Source organism: Otolemur garnettii, unplaced genomic scaffold (genome assembly GCF_000181295.1).
Source record: "Otolemur garnettii isolate 467f Iridium unplaced genomic scaffold, OtoGar3 scaffold00005, whole genome shotgun sequence".
NCBI classification, from domain to species: Eukaryota; Metazoa; Chordata; class Mammalia; order Primates; family Galagidae; genus Otolemur; species Otolemur garnettii.
Genome location: NW_003852400.1, coordinates 20,316,061 through 20,333,026, shown reverse-complemented (window position 1 = coordinate 20,333,026; position 16,966 = coordinate 20,316,061). Strand labels below are relative to the sequence as shown.

At 40.3% G+C, this 16,966-nt stretch overlaps 1 protein-coding gene across 3 annotated transcripts in view; it reads left to right on the top strand.

Annotated features, from left to right (window-relative positions):
• The window catches only part of CDK6 (cyclin dependent kinase 6), a 227,553-nt gene that overhangs the window by 162,142 nt on the left and 48,445 nt on the right, over nucleotides 1-16,966 (top strand). For all 3 annotated transcript variants that reach the window (XM_003782668.3, XM_023518873.1, XM_023518868.1), the window contains exon 5: nucleotides 5,796-5,905. In XM_003782668.3, the coding sequence (XP_003782716.1) occupies nucleotides 5,796-5,905 (110 nt within the window). The remainder of the gene's footprint in view (nucleotides 1-5,795; nucleotides 5,906-16,966) is intronic.

The following is a 16,966-nucleotide window of genomic DNA, read 5'->3' as shown; positions in this document are numbered from 1 at the left end:
AAAAAAAAAAAAAAAGAATCCAATACTAATAAGTACTACCAAGTAAAAACCATGCAGGTTACATTTTGGTTACCTTTTGGTTGTGATGCAACAAAGTAGGAATCCAACAACTAAAAGATACCCACAAATAATCTGACCATATAGAAAATTTAAGACACCTTTCTAAAGAATTTATTCTTCCATGTATTTCTCTTGGATTAAAGAGAAAATTAATGATAAAATACATATTCAAAGATGAACAAAATAAGAAAAGTTTATTTAATTATGTGTAACTCAATGTTCTATCATTAAATTGAAAATAAATAAGCTAAGTTTCAACTTAGAAAGAAAAACCAACAAAGAAACTATAAGGGGGAAATTTAAAAAGATAAAAATAGAAATCAGCAAACTACAAAATACAACACTAATCTTCCCAAAATAGAAATAAAACCCAAGTCACTTTTTTAAGATAAATAATATGACTAAATTTCCAACAAACTTGACAGATATAAAGAAAAAAAATATACAACATTAAGACAGATTAAATCAGTTAATTAAGGAAACAGATGAAATTAAAATAATTATTAAGACTACTATGTTCAAATTTAACCAAATACATTTTAAAATCTAGATTTAAGGATTTTCCCAGGGAAATCCTTTACCATTGCCAAAATTGACTCAAAAAGAGTTTGAAACTTAAACAGACTAATTCCCAAGAAGAAATTTAAAATATTTTTGATGACACATTGCTAACAAAGACCTAGACTCAGATTGTTTTATGAATGAGTTTGTTTAACTCTGAAGGAAGTGATTATTCTTACGTTGTTTGTACTATTCCAGAATACAGTAAAGAATGCAAGCCTTGTCTGTTCCTGATAACAAAACATGAAAAATGAACACATCAAAGAAAACTGTTAATCAGTCTTGTTTATGAATATAAGTTAATATCCTAAATAAATATTAACTAATCCAATCTCTGTGTGTCTTAAAAGAATAATACAGTTGAAGCCTGGGCAACATACCAGGATGCCATCTCTACAAAAATAAAGTAAATTAGCCAGGTGTGGTGGCTTGAGCCTGCAATACTAGCTACCGGAGGCTGAGGCAGGAGGATCACTTGAGCCCAGGTGTTTGAGGCTGCAGTGCTATTATTGAGGCACTGCACTCCAGCCTAGACAACAGAATAAGGCCCTGTCTCTAAAAAGTGTGTGTGTATGTTTAGTTAATGTAGAAAAGAATGATATGCAATTATTAGTAATGATTTATTTCAGGAAAACAAGGATGATGCAATGTTAGGAAATAAATTAATATAATTAATATAACATTGATAAAGAAGAATGATCACATTTTAAAGAGCATTTGATAAAAATTCAGGTTACAGGCTCGATGCCTGTAGCTCAAGCAGCTAAGGCACCAGCCACATACATGGAGCTGGCAGGTTCGAATCCTGCCCGGGCCTGCCAAATGACAATGACAACTACAACCAAAAAAAGTAGCAGGTGTTGTGGCAGGTGCCTGTAGTCCCAGCTACTGCGGCAGAGGCAAGAGAATCTCTTAAGCCCAAGAGTTTTTGAGGTTGCTCTGAGCTGTGCCCCACGGCACTCTACCCAGGGTAACAGCTTGAGACTCTGTCTCCCCCCACCCCCCAAAAAATTCAGGTTACAAAATTTTAAAGAGAACAGAAGGGAACTTCCTAAACATACCACTATTGTTATTATTATTTTGACTGTCTAAACATGTCTTTGATAATCTCAATAGGTATTACTGAGTAAAGTATTGAAAATGAAGATAGTTAACCCTATTAAAGGTTTTTTTAAGGTGGGTAACCAATCAAACCACAGTTTCCTTAGAACAGCGTGAATAAGGCTGTAATGAGATTAAACTTTTCATCTCATCTGATGCTAGACTATATTTTGAAGTGAGGTGAAAAGATAAACATGTGTTCTCACAATATCTGTATATGTCTATAGATCATCCGAGGGGAACTTCAAATGGACAGTTTGCACCTGCACTTTTGTTGTTTACAGTGTGTTAGAGAAGCAAAGAGAAGTTTTCATCCATCTGGAAATATTAATAAAGCAGAAATAAATCATGTAACTAAAAACTAGAGGCTGGAATTGGACACTCTCTTTAGCAAAAATAGTACCTATTTGGAGGGGAATGACTGGTCATAGAATTTTGCACGGTTATCTTTCTAGCCATGATTAACTTAAAACCACTAACTGGACATTTATGAAACCTTACTGTTATGTGTATGTTGTTACAATAGGAATTTCCATATATTATTATAACCATAGATGAAGTCAGGGTCACGCCCTAAGGAATAAACTACATTATGAGCTATGTTACAAAGTCTGACTTTCAGGTTAGCAGGGGGTTCAGGGAGGTGATGGAATCCATGCTGGGCCTCCTAGGATGATAGCAATTTCTTCCTGTGGAGAGGGGAAAAAAGAGTTTCCTGGTATAGTAGAATGATGTAAACAAAAGGGTGGAGTCAGGGCAGCTGTATATGTTTGTATAATCCATCTGTGCCCAAAGCTGGCCAAGTGTGAGGGTTACCTGAATAACTTTTTTTAAAAGAGAAGAGAGAGACAGACAGGAAGAGGGGCAAGCAGCTCCAAGGGCCCAAGCCACAGAGAATCTAATTAAACCTAAATTTTTCTAAAAGCCCCAGGAGAACCAGCTTTATAGATAGGGAAAAACTATGGAAGAGGATGCTGGAAAGATACACTGGAGTCAAATACTCCACTACTGTACTCCAATACTACTGTAACATTGTTGCAGTATTGTTGGTTTGGAGTTTGTCTTTTGTTTTGTTTTAGTTGGGGTTTTTTATTTGTTTGTTTTATTAAGAAACAGGGTCTCACATTGTTGCCCAAGCTGGAGTACAGGAGAGATGGGAAAACTTTTACACTGTTAGTGGGATTACAAACTAATACAGGCTTTATTTCCATATAGGGAAGTATGGAGAATCCTCAAAGAGCTAAATGTAGACATTGCATTTGATCCTGCAGTTCCATTAATGGAAATCTACCCAAAAGAAAATAAATCATTTTATCACAAAAACATTTACATTAGAATGTTTATTGCAGCTCAATTTATAATTGCGAAGACATGGAAACAGCCCAAGTGCCCATCAACCCATGAAGGGATTAATAAACTGCGGTATGTGTATACTGTGGAATACTATGCAGCTATAAAAAAGATGGAGCCTTTACGTCTTTTGTATTTACCTGGATTGAATTGAAACTCATTCTTCTTAGTAAAGTATCACAAGAGTGGAAATGCAAATATCCAGTGTACTCAATACTCATATGAATCTAATAGGAAAACATGACCTTACGAGAGATTAACAAGTGTATATTCAAGTGGGGAGAGGGAAAGAAAGAAAAAAAGGAGGGAGGGGTATTTGTAAGCTCTCTCCTGATGGACACATTGTAAGGGTGCACAGCTCACTTCCTGGATATGGGGCTCAACTGCCTCAACTACAACTTGAACTTCACCTTAGAAACATGAACATTTGTGCTCTCTTATCAATCTGAATTTTAAGAAAAGAGAATAATTTAAAACTAAAAACAAGACAGTCCTTCCAGGCACAATCTTAAGACAAAATGCAGAATTTCAGGAAATTTGGATAGGCATCAATAGTAATGCAGTTAGACAAAACAATAAGAATAAAAAGAATCTGAGTACTATAAAGTGCCTATGTAATAGATTTGTATGTCGAATTCCTTATTTAACAATGAAGAATACACCTGCATTTCAAGTTTTCATGGAAATCACTTGCACCCCTATGCACTAATAAACCAAAAGCCTTAAAATAACTTGCTTTCCTCAACCATCAACCTGGCAGAAGTTATTAAAGTTGTATTTGTTTCATCTATTATTATACACAGCTCTATATTAAGTATGGTTCTCCTGTTTTTGGAATCTCTTCCTCTGGATGATTTTTATACATATGTGAACAGTTGGATTACACATTGTCTTTTAAGTTCTTCTCCATTTCTTATTTGTTTTCTGGAAAGAGCGGCATGGGGAGGGGTTTTATTTTGATTCCTCAAAGTGTCGAGAACAATTTTCCACTTGTCCTGGGTGCACTGCAGACTTCAGGGTCACTGATCAGCAGCTCTGGCATCATCTTCTCACTTCCCAATAATGCTGACTTTGTGAGCTGGGCTGAAATTTTTGCTGTCACCTGTTTTCCATGTATTATTTTTTTAAGTCCCTTAAGAGGAAAAACCATTTTAAGATTTCTTTTTTTTTTTTTTTTGTCTTTGCTTTGCTTTCTGAAACTCATGTATATTTTACCATCCTAGTAAGATATAGTTTAAGGTGGGAACTCAGTTTATAGGGATGACATAATTTCCTGGCCTTTCAGTGATGAATCCTATTTACTTATTGCTTCTATCACAGTGTACCCAGTGATTTATGGAGTTCTTTGGGAACTGGCCCTTTTTTTAAAAAAACTTTATTCAAATTAATATGAGCGTACAATATTTAGGTTACATTGTTCTCATTTCCAGGGTAAAGTTCCATTTGTAGAAGAGCCCCTCACCCAGGGGGCGTGTTATACACCCTCACAATGTGCACATTAGGTGAGATCCCGCCTCTTGCCCTCCCTCCGTCTGCCATATGTCCTCCCCTCTCTGCCTCCCACTTCCCTTTACCCCAAACTGGACTATAATAGTGTTTTATTGTTCTTAGGAACATTTAATTGTTCATATATTGATTTCATATTAGTATGGAGCCCATTGGATATTCATCTTTCCATTTTTGTAATACTCTACTAAGAAGAATGTATTTCAACTCCATCCAGGTAAATGTAAAAGATGTAAAGTCTCCACCCTTTTAATGGCTGCGTAATATTCTGTGGTATACATATGCCACAGTTTGTTGATCCATTCATGGGTTGATGGCCACTTAATTTGCTTCCACAACTTGGCTATTATGAATTGAGCTGCAATAAACATTTGAGTGCAGATGTCTGTGTGGTAAAATGATTTATGTTCTTCTGGGTAGATACCTAGCAATAGGATTGCAGGGTCAAATGGAAGGTGTACATAATTTAGATCTTTGAGGGTTCTCCATACATCTCTCCAAAAGGGCTGTATTAGTTTGCTTTCCACCAGCAGTATAGAAGTGTTGCCTTCTCTCCATGTCCATGCTGGCTTTTGGTATTTTAGGACACCAGATGTGATATGGGCTAAGCTCGCTGGGGTCAGGTGATATCTTAAGCAGTTTTGATTTGCATTTCTCTGATGATTAAAGGCAATGAGCATTTTCTCATGTGTTTGTTGGCCATTCGTCTGTCATCTTCAGAGAAGTTTCTGTTCAAATCACTTGCCCGCTTATAGAAAGGATTGTTTGCACTTTTCTTATTGTTTAATTTGAGTTCTCTATAAATTCTAGTTAGCAGGCCTTTGTCAGATTCACAACATGCAAAAATCTCCCATTCTGAGGGCTGCCTGTTTGCTTTGTTTGTGGTATTCTCAGCTGTGCAAAAGATTTTTAGCTTGATCAAGTCCCAATTATTTATTTTTGGTGTTGCTGTAATTGCTGGTGGTGGGGGGCAGGGTCTTCCTCATAAAGTTTTTTCCCAACCCAGTATCTTCAGGTGTTCTCCCCACACTCTCTTCTAGAATTTGTACTGTCTCGTGTCTTAAATTTAAATCTTTTGTCAATGGTTAGAGGTGTGTGTCTAGTTTCAGACTTCTACTGCTAACTGGATCTTGTCATTAAACCACCTAGGGTGAGGAATTGAAGCCGACAGCCCAGCCCTGGTCCTCAGTAACACTCCGATCTGTTTGCCATTGCAGGTCGTCACGCTGTGGTACAGAGCTCCAGAAGTCTTGCTCCAGTCCAGCTATGCCACCCCTGTGGATCTCTGGAGTGTTGGCTGCATATTTGCAGAAATGTTTCGTAGAAAGTAAGAAATACACTTTGTTTCATTCTGTTTTCCTTGAAAAGAGACTTTTTGAATCTTAATGATGTAGTGTGGCATGTCTGCCTCGAGTAGGGTCGTACTGTCCAGATCCATCTGTTCCAAGCTAACACTTCCAAGCCTGTCCTGAAACCACCTTCTTAGTCATTACGGTGTAGTTTTATAAGACTGTAGCTTCCAGCTCTTGGCAGCTCTATCTGGAGAGGAACACTCCCCTGTTGTTATAATTCACATTGCTCTTACTGGTGGTGATAGAACATGGTGAACATTAGCATATTTTGGATTTCATCCACAGGAGGAGAACTAGAACTGTTAAGTATATGGAAAATTTTATGGAAATTTTGATGGTGAGAATACTTGAAAAAATAGAACATTGGGGCAGAAGAGGAATAGGCAAGGGAGCATTGGGGCAGAAGAGGAATAGGCAAGGGAGAAGTGTTGTTTAAAGCTTTAGAGTGTTTTCAGTGCCGCCATGTGAAGGCAAGGATGGATATGTTCAGGCATTACAGAGGACAAAAATAGGACCAGGCATATAGAAATTACAGAAATAAAGATTTTTGTTAAAAGGGGTAGAAATCTAATAATTAGTTATCTGAAGAGTAGATTAGAGTTTATGAAAATGGTACATTCTCACTGGGTGTCCAAGAAGAGGCTGGACCACTACACATTGGAGATATTTTCAGCGGTGTTTATAGGATCCAGAGGTGTAGGCTAGATGACGTCCGGGGCCCTCTAGGAGAGCCTGTGATTCAGTTGTTTGATTTTCAGATCACAAGAAATTGCCAAACAATATAATAAAGATCTGCCAGGAAAATAATCCATACCTGGGTACTAAGTTCAGCCTGGTCAAAATTAAACAGAGAACCTAATCATAATCTAATCTTTATTTCTTTTCTACTTTTCTTTCCTTGGGAAAATATGAGTTGGGAAGCTGAGTATAACATAACATGTTATGTTCAGAATGCAACTACATGATAGCTCACCAGGAAAAGATGGGGTACATACTGTTTGTCAGGTGACCTTTTGTCCATGAAATAAATTGGGAACTGTTTCTTTCTAGAACTCAACAAATTCATGGGCAGCTCATAAGATGGTATCATGGTGAGGAGATCAGAGCAAACAGATGATGTTTCATGCAGCCTATTGTGTGCCAAGTTTAGCACTCACCTCTTTACACCTCTTCCCTTATGCTACTTTTTTTAACCCTCACAGTAAGTGGAAACTGAGGTGTAGAGATTCCACACTGGGTAGAGATCATCATCATTAAGATTCAGTGGAGTGGTAAGTTTGTCATCTGGTGACTAAAAAGTTATCAAGGATGTGAATCCAAAGGAAATCTTATGAGTTCTAACCCAGTGTTGTTTTTTGACCAAGGAAAGGAGAGAAAAGAATAATACTGAATTCAGCTGTAGTGTTTGCCAAACAGGCTAAATAAGTGATTTTAAAAGTGTGGTCCCTGGACCAGGAACATCGGCATCACCCAGGACCTTGCTGCAAATGCAGACTCCCAGGTCCCATCGACACCCACTGGATCAAAAACTCTTGGGCTCAGATCCAGCAACCTGTGTTTAAAAGTCCTCCACACGATCCTAATACAGCCTTCAGGCCATGAGGTGTCACCGGGGGTGGGCATTCTTCAAAAGTACGGCTCCTAGGCCTCTCCCTGAAGATTCTGATTCATTACTGGGCTGGGGCCAGAGAATCATGCTTTTAGAAGTGCCTTAGGTAATTCTTTTCATCTAGCGAGTGTGGAAAACACCAGGTTAAAGATACAGGATTAGAATTGAGACTAACTTACTGTCAGTAGTACAGGCCAGGCGTTAGGACAATCATTCTGGCTCATCCCAGAAATAATTTAGTGCAGCTAAGAGCTAATTAGAGAAGTGCTTACTGGAATAACATTTATGTATCTAGAATTGTCGTCAGATATGAAGATGGAGTCCTTTTGGTATAGGGGAGGGTTATTTGTCAACAGTTACTTAAAATACTGGCCATGATTGATGATGCAATATTTTTTTAAGATGTTAAAAAGAAAGATAAAAGATATGTCGAATTAAGCATTTACTACTAAGGAATTTGCTGTGTTCTGAAGTATTGGCAGCCCCTACCTCTGGAACAATTATATAAGCCAAAATTTTTTTCTAAAACATTGAAAACATTTTCCACTGAGGTGATAGTGTAATTGGTAATCAGGTTCCCAGCCTAGCTTGCAGAATCCTTCGTAACTTGGAATATATATGACACATCAGTTGTGCTAATTTCTAAAAACCTTTTTTCTATGGGAAAATTATTCTGTGTTGTAATCTAAGATGACAGGAGTTCCCCCCTTTTCATCCCAGCATAGGAGCTGGGAAGTGGGACTCAAATGTTGGAGGCTCAGGGAAAGGCTCCTTTGATGATGTGGCAGCAGTCTGCTTCATTTTGCAGGGGAAGTGAAACATTAGGTAGAGATCATTGGTGCTTCAGATGTGCATGTAAGAAAGGACCTCTTCTCCTGGAGCCATGCACAAAGGTAGTAAGCTGAGAAATGATTTCTTAGGGGAAGAAGCAATATCAGAAACTGAGTGGCTGAAGGGGAGTGAATCCAGGCCAGTCACACATCCTTCCTGGGGGAGGGGCCCTGTCTCCTGGGTGGTTCCTACTGGCTTGGCTAGATCTTGATTGTGGCCATGGGATCTGACCCTTGTTCCTATTCAGTTCATGTTTGCCGTGTGCTACAATACCACCCACATACCTGAACATGGCATGCTTCTTATGTGAGATGGGTTCTAGGGTTCAGTCCTCTGCTTGCTCTGGTTCTGACTTGACTCCTAATTCAGTATTGACCCAGTTGAGAATTCACAATCGACAGATTCTGAAAACAGACTTCCTTCTTACTAATTTAGGCTGATCCTAAATCAGGAAATTTCAGCATGTGTCTACTCTGGGGACCTACCAGATGCTAAGGCAGTAATTACAAAATTTTATCCTTTTATTTATCACCTTCCTTGTTTTTGCCATATTCTATGACAATGGTACTGTTGTTTACTTAGTTTTTTTAATTAGCTTGTATCAGTTTACTTCTTATTTAGCCCCATTCATAACAAAAATACAGTCATGCATTGCTTAATGACTGAGGTATGTTCCAAGAAATGAATGGTTAGGCAATGTCATCCTTGTGTGAATATTACAATAGAGTATACTTACTTACAAAAAAACTAAATGATATAGCCATTACACACCTAAGCTATGTTGTATAGCTGATTGTTCCCAGACTACAAACCTGTATAGCCATGTTACTGTACTGAATACTGCAGGCAATTGTAGATACACAAATACAATGGTAAGTATTTGTGTATTTAAACAGAAGGGGTACTGTAAAAATACAGCATAAGAGATAAAAGTGGAACCCCGGCCTAGGGCGCTACCCATGAATGGAGCATGCCGGAAGTTGCTCTGGGTGAGTCACTGAGTGAGGAGTGAATGAGAAGGCCTAGGACGTTACTGTGCACCACTGTAGACTTTGTAAACACTGGACACTTAGGCTACAGTAAACTTAGTAAAAAGGATTTTCTTTCTTTAAGAGTAAATTAACCTTAACTTACTGTAAGTTTTTTATTCTATCAGCTATTTATTTTTTTAACTTTGTGACTTTTATAAGCACAGAACACTAACACGTTGCACGTCTGTACAAAGCTATTTTCTTTCTTTATATCCTTAAGCTTTTGTAAAATTTACTTTTATTTATTTATTTAAGTTTTTTTAGAGACAGGATTATACTACGTTGCCCAGGGTACCCTCAACCTTGTGGGCTCAAGTGATCCTCCCACTTTAGGCTTCTGACAGCTGGGACTACAGGTGTGTGCCCACCAGGCCTGGCTTAAGTTTTTTCTATTTTTGAGTTTTTATTTTTTGTTTTAACTTTTAAAATTTTTTTGTCATACACTAAGACACAGAGGCGCTTAGGCCTATACTGGGTTAGGATTCTCAGTACCACTATCTGCCTGATCACCACGTCTTGTCCCGCACAGAACATGCACAGAACTGCTGCCTCTCCTGATAACAGTGCCCACGGCTGGAACCTCCAATAAAAAGTAGTGTACTCTAGAACGTGCGCCAGTAACATAGTTGTTAATAACTGTTATCAACCATTATGTACTGTACATAGTTGTATGTGCTACACGTTGACATGGCTCGCAGCACAGTGGGTTTGTCTACACCAGCACCACCACCACAAACACCTGAGGGGCGCAGTGATGTTAAGATGACTACGGCATCACTACCTCATGACTGTATGTAAAGTCACAGATTTGGTGAGCCAGCTATTTATTTGCCAAATACACATTAGAATAAATACGTAACAATTGAAATTATTAAGAAACGTAGCCTATGTTTACCCACTGAAATCATCTCTCATTTCACCAGTGGTCCGCATCACACATTGAAGACTCATTGACAGATCTTAACAGGTGTTCCGTTCAGTCTACAAATAACTTACTGGGGTAACTTAAATACCAGTAGAGAAGAGAAGCGTTGTGTGTACAATTAGTTGATGAATCAGACCTGAGATAAATCCTATGAAGAAGTAGAGGGTACTGTAAGTGGATATAAAGGATGTAATGATAAGATAGTTTGTGGGGAATGAAGGAGATTTCTGAGTAGAAGGCTAGAAGTCAGGATCAGCCTTCCTTAGCATCACATCCACAGCCATTTATGCATCAGCAAGGCTCTTCATCCTCATAACCCAGGGAGAAGAAAAGAAGCAGAGGCCAGAGGCCTTCCAAGCATTGTCTCCTTAAACCCTTTTCTGAAGGGTTCAATCCAGAGTTTGCAAAAACAAATTAGAGCCTTCTACTGTGTACCAGGAAGGTGAGTAACTTGTCCAAGGGTAGACAATTATTAAATAGCAGAGCCAGAACCCAGGTCTTCCTCACCACGTAGCCTTTTACTTTTTACTCTGCCGTGTTTCTGGCCTTGCTGTTGTTCAGCCTACTAGACCATACATTTTTCTGGAATATTTTTTGAAATTATGACAACATAGCAGTAATGATATTTTAGAGCACTTAAGAAAAAAATCACCCATTTAATAGCTTTGATTTCTAGTCTCACCTATGTTGGAGAGGTTGACCAGTTCACTGTCAATGTTACTAAGAGGTACATGTCTTCTATTCTAAAATTGAATACCTAGGAAATACACACTCAGAAAAGAAAAATCTTAGGGCAGATGGTTGACAGAGAGCCAGAGACTTTAAATGCCATCTGTCACTATTATCTGGGTTTAATAATTGCCCACGCTGTCCCACAGAAGCATTCTACGAAATGGATAATAGCTGAAGTTTTATTTTCCTCCTTTAACTTTTGGTTCATGGACATTTCATCTTTATTCCATGTTCAGTTGTATTTTAATCCAAAAAAAAAAAATGTTTTAAGTTTGGTCAGTAGCCAACTAGTCAGCTTCAAGAATAGGATTGGATGGATGGATGGATGGATGGATGTGATAGATTAATATTTAACTACATACCAAAATGAATAGACACTGTTAACTCCCTAGGTATCTATCTGTTGCCTTGTGATCCTTGCCAAAACTACTGTCAGTGGTTTGAAAGTTATGGGGTTTTCTAGGTAATAGCAAAGTCATAAAAAGAAAATGTGCATTAAAAAAATAAAACTTAGTTACGGTGCCAGCCATATGCCAGCGAAACAGCAATGACAACTGCAACAAAAAAAATAGCCAGGCATTGTGGTGGGCGCCTGTAGTCCTAACTACTTGGGAGGCTGAGGTAAGAGAATTGCTTAAGCCTAAGAGTTTGAGGTTGCTGTGAGCTGTGATGCCGCAACACTCTACTGAGGGTGACATAGTGAGACTCTGTCTCAAAAAATAAAATAAAACATGCTACTAATTCTGTGAATGTGGAGATTGTGGTAAACAGATAATAATTCTTAGAAGTTCTGGGTTGCCAGCTCCTCTGATCCCTAGCTAGGAAATGCCAAATGCCAACGGGAAGAATATAACAAATACAGTCACTGTTAGAAGGAAACAAACGAGACTTCATGGTCATATTGTCCCTTGTCTGGTGGCCTCTCCAGGCTTGTCATCATTGATTTCTATGAATTAAACACCCAGTAGCTGAGAAGCTGACAGTGAAACTGTCCTTTGTGGCTCAGTGGTCAGTGGGTAAAGATCTTTAAAATGTCACTGAATGCCTTGCCAGCTTTCCCATTGGTTACTGTGCTGGTGCTTCCTCCAGTTGGAACATGCTCCTTGGTGACACTGAGGAGTTGACCCGAACACAGCCATAGGGTAAGCAGAAACCTGTCCCCTCAGGTTAGGTTGGAGCACATGCACAGAAGCCAAGGCACCTCAGCTGGACTTTCAGACTTCTTATCTCTTCTTGGATATTTTCCTACGACCCTTCCCCCGCTTCGTTTAATGATCCAGCCAAAAGGGAAGAACCCTTAAAAGAACGTTTTCTTTAGTGAGTAGATACCCAAGATGGTACCCAGGAAAAGGTCCAGTCTAGTTTGAGTAATGCGTATACAAAGTAGTTAAGTAAGACCAAATGGGTACTTTTATGATGTTATCAAATTGATCTCTTAAAATGCTTAATGTGTATCTTACTTTAACATGAATTCGAAAAATGTGTTTGTCTTCATGACGTATACTGAGAATCCACACCCCTGGCCTGGCCTTTCCCTGTCCCTCTGGTCTGGCACCCTGGGCCTGCGTATTCTGTGGTCCTTTCCACAAACTAGATTTAGTCTGCTTAGTCCTCTGCCAGTCATTCTGCCATCATGTCCTTCCTCTGACCAAGTCACTGCTTCCCTCTTACAGACAACTGCCGCCTCCTTCCTCCTCCCACACTCCCATCTCTGTTCTCAGGAGCCAGCACCTCCGTTCTCTCACTCTCTAATGCTGTCCCTCCCTCTACTCTCCTTCTTAGAATCCTCATCATGTGGCACCAAATTCCCCTGCTTCTCTGAACTTGTACTCACAGCGTCCTTCTTCAGGGCAGCCGCAGCCTGGCCTTTTTCTACGGGTGCTCCATCCCTCCTGAGACAGAACTGTGACAGCCTCAGCCATCTGCTGCTTGGGGGCATTACTCCACCAAAACTTCTCAGCTGCTTTTTGCCATTCTCTTACGTTCCCATCCCCCAGTCTGAATTGCATGACCCTGGCACTTTCAGGACTAGTGATTTTTAAGCCTAGAGCCGCTGCCGTGTAAGAATAAATGTCACTGGTGGAAGTGCTCTGCACGTAAGTGTCGACAGAGCAGCCCGACCACTTAGCTTGCGCCCTCCCTGTCTCCAGGCTGTGCTGAAGCATTCAGAGGCCCTTCTGAATAACTCAAGTTCTCTTCCCCTTTCTCAGGGCCTGCACCTTAGGGACATCATCAGTCAAGAGCTCCACTAGTGAAAGGAAAGCTCCGCTAGTGAAAGGAAAGTTAGAAATCAGGGCAAGCAGAGCACATGGGCTTGTTCAGGCTCTTGGCAGCTGTGTCCCTTCTCCTCCTGCTGTCTCTCGGGCTCAGACCCGTACTATGCTAGGAGTCCTCCCTCTGCCCATCCTCACACTCCCAACCCAACATTTTGCCTTATCTCCATTTAATGAGATAAACAAAACCCTCAAAATGAGCTCCTTCACTCTCCTCCTGCAGTTCAAAAATCTTTTTATCTTCACCTTCTCTCTTTCTTCTCTCCTGTTTCTAAGAACAATACGTTTCCCTCCCTTACAAGGCAGATCCCTCAACCCTTACTCTTGATCCTACTCTCAGCTCTCACTTCATCCACCACCCCCTTCTGATCAGCCTTTGCGAGTCAGTCATGCTCCCACCTTGGAAAAGACTCTCATTCCCCTTCCCGTGTCCTCAGTCTTTCTCCTTCTCTCTGTGGCCAGACTGCTTAAAAGATCAACATCCCTGCAGATAGCCTCCACTTCCTCCCCATTACCCATCCCTTCATTCCTTCCAGTGATGACACTCATCAGGCACATACTATGAACCATGCACTGTAAAGCTGACTCTTGAATAACATGGGTTTGATTGAACTGTGCAGGTCCACTATACACAGATCATTTTAAAATAGAAGTTACACCGAAGGTGCCTTTCTCTCCTTCCTCCCCGCCCACATCCTCCACCTCAGTCTCTCCTGAATCAGCAAGATCAACCCTTCTCCCTCCTCACCTACTCAGTGTAATGAGTGAAAACCTTTATGATGATCTACTTCCACTTATGAATTATAAATAATTTTTTCTTCTTTGTGATTTCCCTGATGACTTCTTTTCTCTAGCTTACTTTAAGAATTAAGCATATGATCATATAATACAGAAAATGTGTGTTAGTCGACTATATTATTGGAATGGCTTCCTGTTAACAGGCCGTATGTAATTAAGTTTGGAGGAAGTCAAAAGTTATAAATAAACAGATTTTTGACTGCAGGAAAGGTCAGTCCCTATGTTATTCAAAGATCAGCTATAATCAGTGTTTTAAAATATACAATCTCATTTAAATCTCAGAATACCTTTATAGGTAGTATTGTCACCTCTGTAGACAGAGTCATGCTCCATCACCCAGGCTAGAGTGCTATGGGGTCAGCTTAGCTCACAGCAACTTCAAACTCGGGCTCAAGAGATCCTCCTGCCTCAGCCTCCCAGGTAGCTGGGACTATAGGTGCCCATCCCAACGATCCTCCTGCCTCAGCCTCCCAGGTAGCTAGGACTATAGGTGCTCACCATAAGCTAATTTGTCCTTATGTTTAGTGGAGCTGGGGTCTCACTCAGCCTCCAAGAATGCTAAGATTACAGGCATGAGCCACTGTGCCTGTCCTGGGCCTCAAGACTTTCTGAAAAAGATCCCGACTTTATTCTGGCCTTAGCAAATACAGAGGATGCCCCAAAAATGTATGCACATGTTAAGAAAAGAAAAAATTATATTAAAATTGTAATACTTGGCTTGGCACCCATAGCACAGTGGTTACAGCGCCAGCCACATATACCAAAGTTGGCAGGTTCTAACTCAGCCCAGGCCAGCTAACCAACAATGACAACTGCAACAAAAAATTGCCAGGCGTTGTGGGGGGCGCCTATAAGTCCCAGCTACTTAAGAGGCTAAGGCGAGAATATCACTTAAGCCCAGGAGTTTTGTTTTTTTTTTTTTTTTTTTTTTTTTGAGACAGAGCCTCAAGCTGTCCCCCCGGGCAGAGTGCCGTGGCATCACAGCTCACAGCAACCTCCAACTCCTGGGCTCAAGCGAGTCTCCTGCCTCCGCCTCCCAAGTAGCTGGGACCACAGGCGCCCGCCACAACGCCCGGCTATTTTTTGGTTGCAGCCGTCATTGTTGTTTGGCAGGTCCGGGCTGGGGATTCGAACCTGCCACCTTAGGTGTACGTGGCTGGCGCCTTAGCCGGTTGAGCCATAGGCGCCGAGCCAAGCCCAGGAGTTTGAGGTTGTTATGAGCTGTGACACCACAGCACTCTACCGAGGGTGACATAGTGAAATTCTTTCTCAAAAAAATAAAATAAAATTGCATTTTATTGTATACTTGATGTATACCTATAATATTATCATGTGATATCAGCGGTTCTCAACCTGTGGGTCACAACCCACAGGAACTATATTAAAGGGCTGCAGCATTAGGAAGGTTGAGAACCCCTGGTGTATACTGTATCTTGTATGTCTTCTAATTGCAGAAGTCAAACATGACTTGAGCATTATAATTGTAATACAGTTTTTTCCTTGCATAAAACGTGTGTGCATTTTTGACAGCTACTGTATTACTCTTAAGAAGTCACTACTAGTGAAAGTGACCTTCTCTTTTGGCCCCAAAACATATCTCCGTGTTTTCCTTCTCAGAACCCTCACCCTTCTTTTGTCCTGAGTGCCCCACCTGCTTCTCTCATCTTCCAGAACTAACCCTAGAAGCTGCTTCCTCAAGGAAGAAGCCTGTGTGTTCCGCCCACCTCAGCATCCCGTCGTACCTGCATCTCAGCACTTTCCTCAGTTCTTTTTATGCACACACGGTGTCCACTGTAGCTGCAACAACAGGGGAACAGAGAGCACTCGTCCTTTCTTGGGAACCAGATGTCTGAGGCCTTGGTCCAGCCCTGCCCCTACCAGCTTTGTGACTGAAGGCAAGCCATCGACTTGTGGAGGGACGGGGATGCCACATCCCTGGAGTGCAAACTGTGCTTCACAGAGCCCCTCCTGTGTCTAGTCCAGGGAAGACCCAGCCCTTCTTGCTCCCCATGCAGCTGTAATCAGAACAGCTTGCTTTCCTCTTTATTCTGTGTTGGGTTCTGAGATTTCAAATGGGTTCTAGAACATTAGAACACATATTACCCAAGATTCGTTCCAGCTTGGTCATTTCTGGACCTCTTACCATGTCCAACACAGCTAAAATTTATTGACAGAGCTTATTACACAACCTTATGTACTGTCCTGAACACATGGCATACATGATCCAATTTAATTTAATCCTTCCAAGTGACTTGCCCCAGGATCCCACATATGGTCATTGGCAGAGCTTGAACTCAAAGTTGTATGACCTATATCAGCTACATTGAATTATGACGAGCTACACTGGAAAATCAGGCAGGTGGAAGATAGAGGATATGTCACTGTAACAAGTGGTGTGTGTGTGAGTACATGTGTGCACATGACTTTCTCTCTATCCTGCTATTCCTTTTTTAAACATTTGCATTACTGTTGCAATATCTATGGAAGTCTGAATCAGCTCCCTCCATGTGGTAGCAACATAACATGAACCACAAATGAAATTTTAAATTTGCTAGTAGCCACATTTAAAAGGCAAAAAAAAGTAGGTCAAATTAATTTGAATAATATATTTTATTTAACACAGCACACCCAAAATACTATTATTTCAACATGCAACAAATGTAAAAATATGGATGAATGAGCTATTTTACATTATTTTTGTACAAAGTCTTCAAACTCAAATGTGTTTTCTATTTCTAGTATATCTCAGTTGGGACTAGGCACAGTTCAGGTGCTCACTAGCCAGTGCAGATGTAAACCATCAAATAAAAGTTTAAATTTTTTTTTCTTTTTTTTTT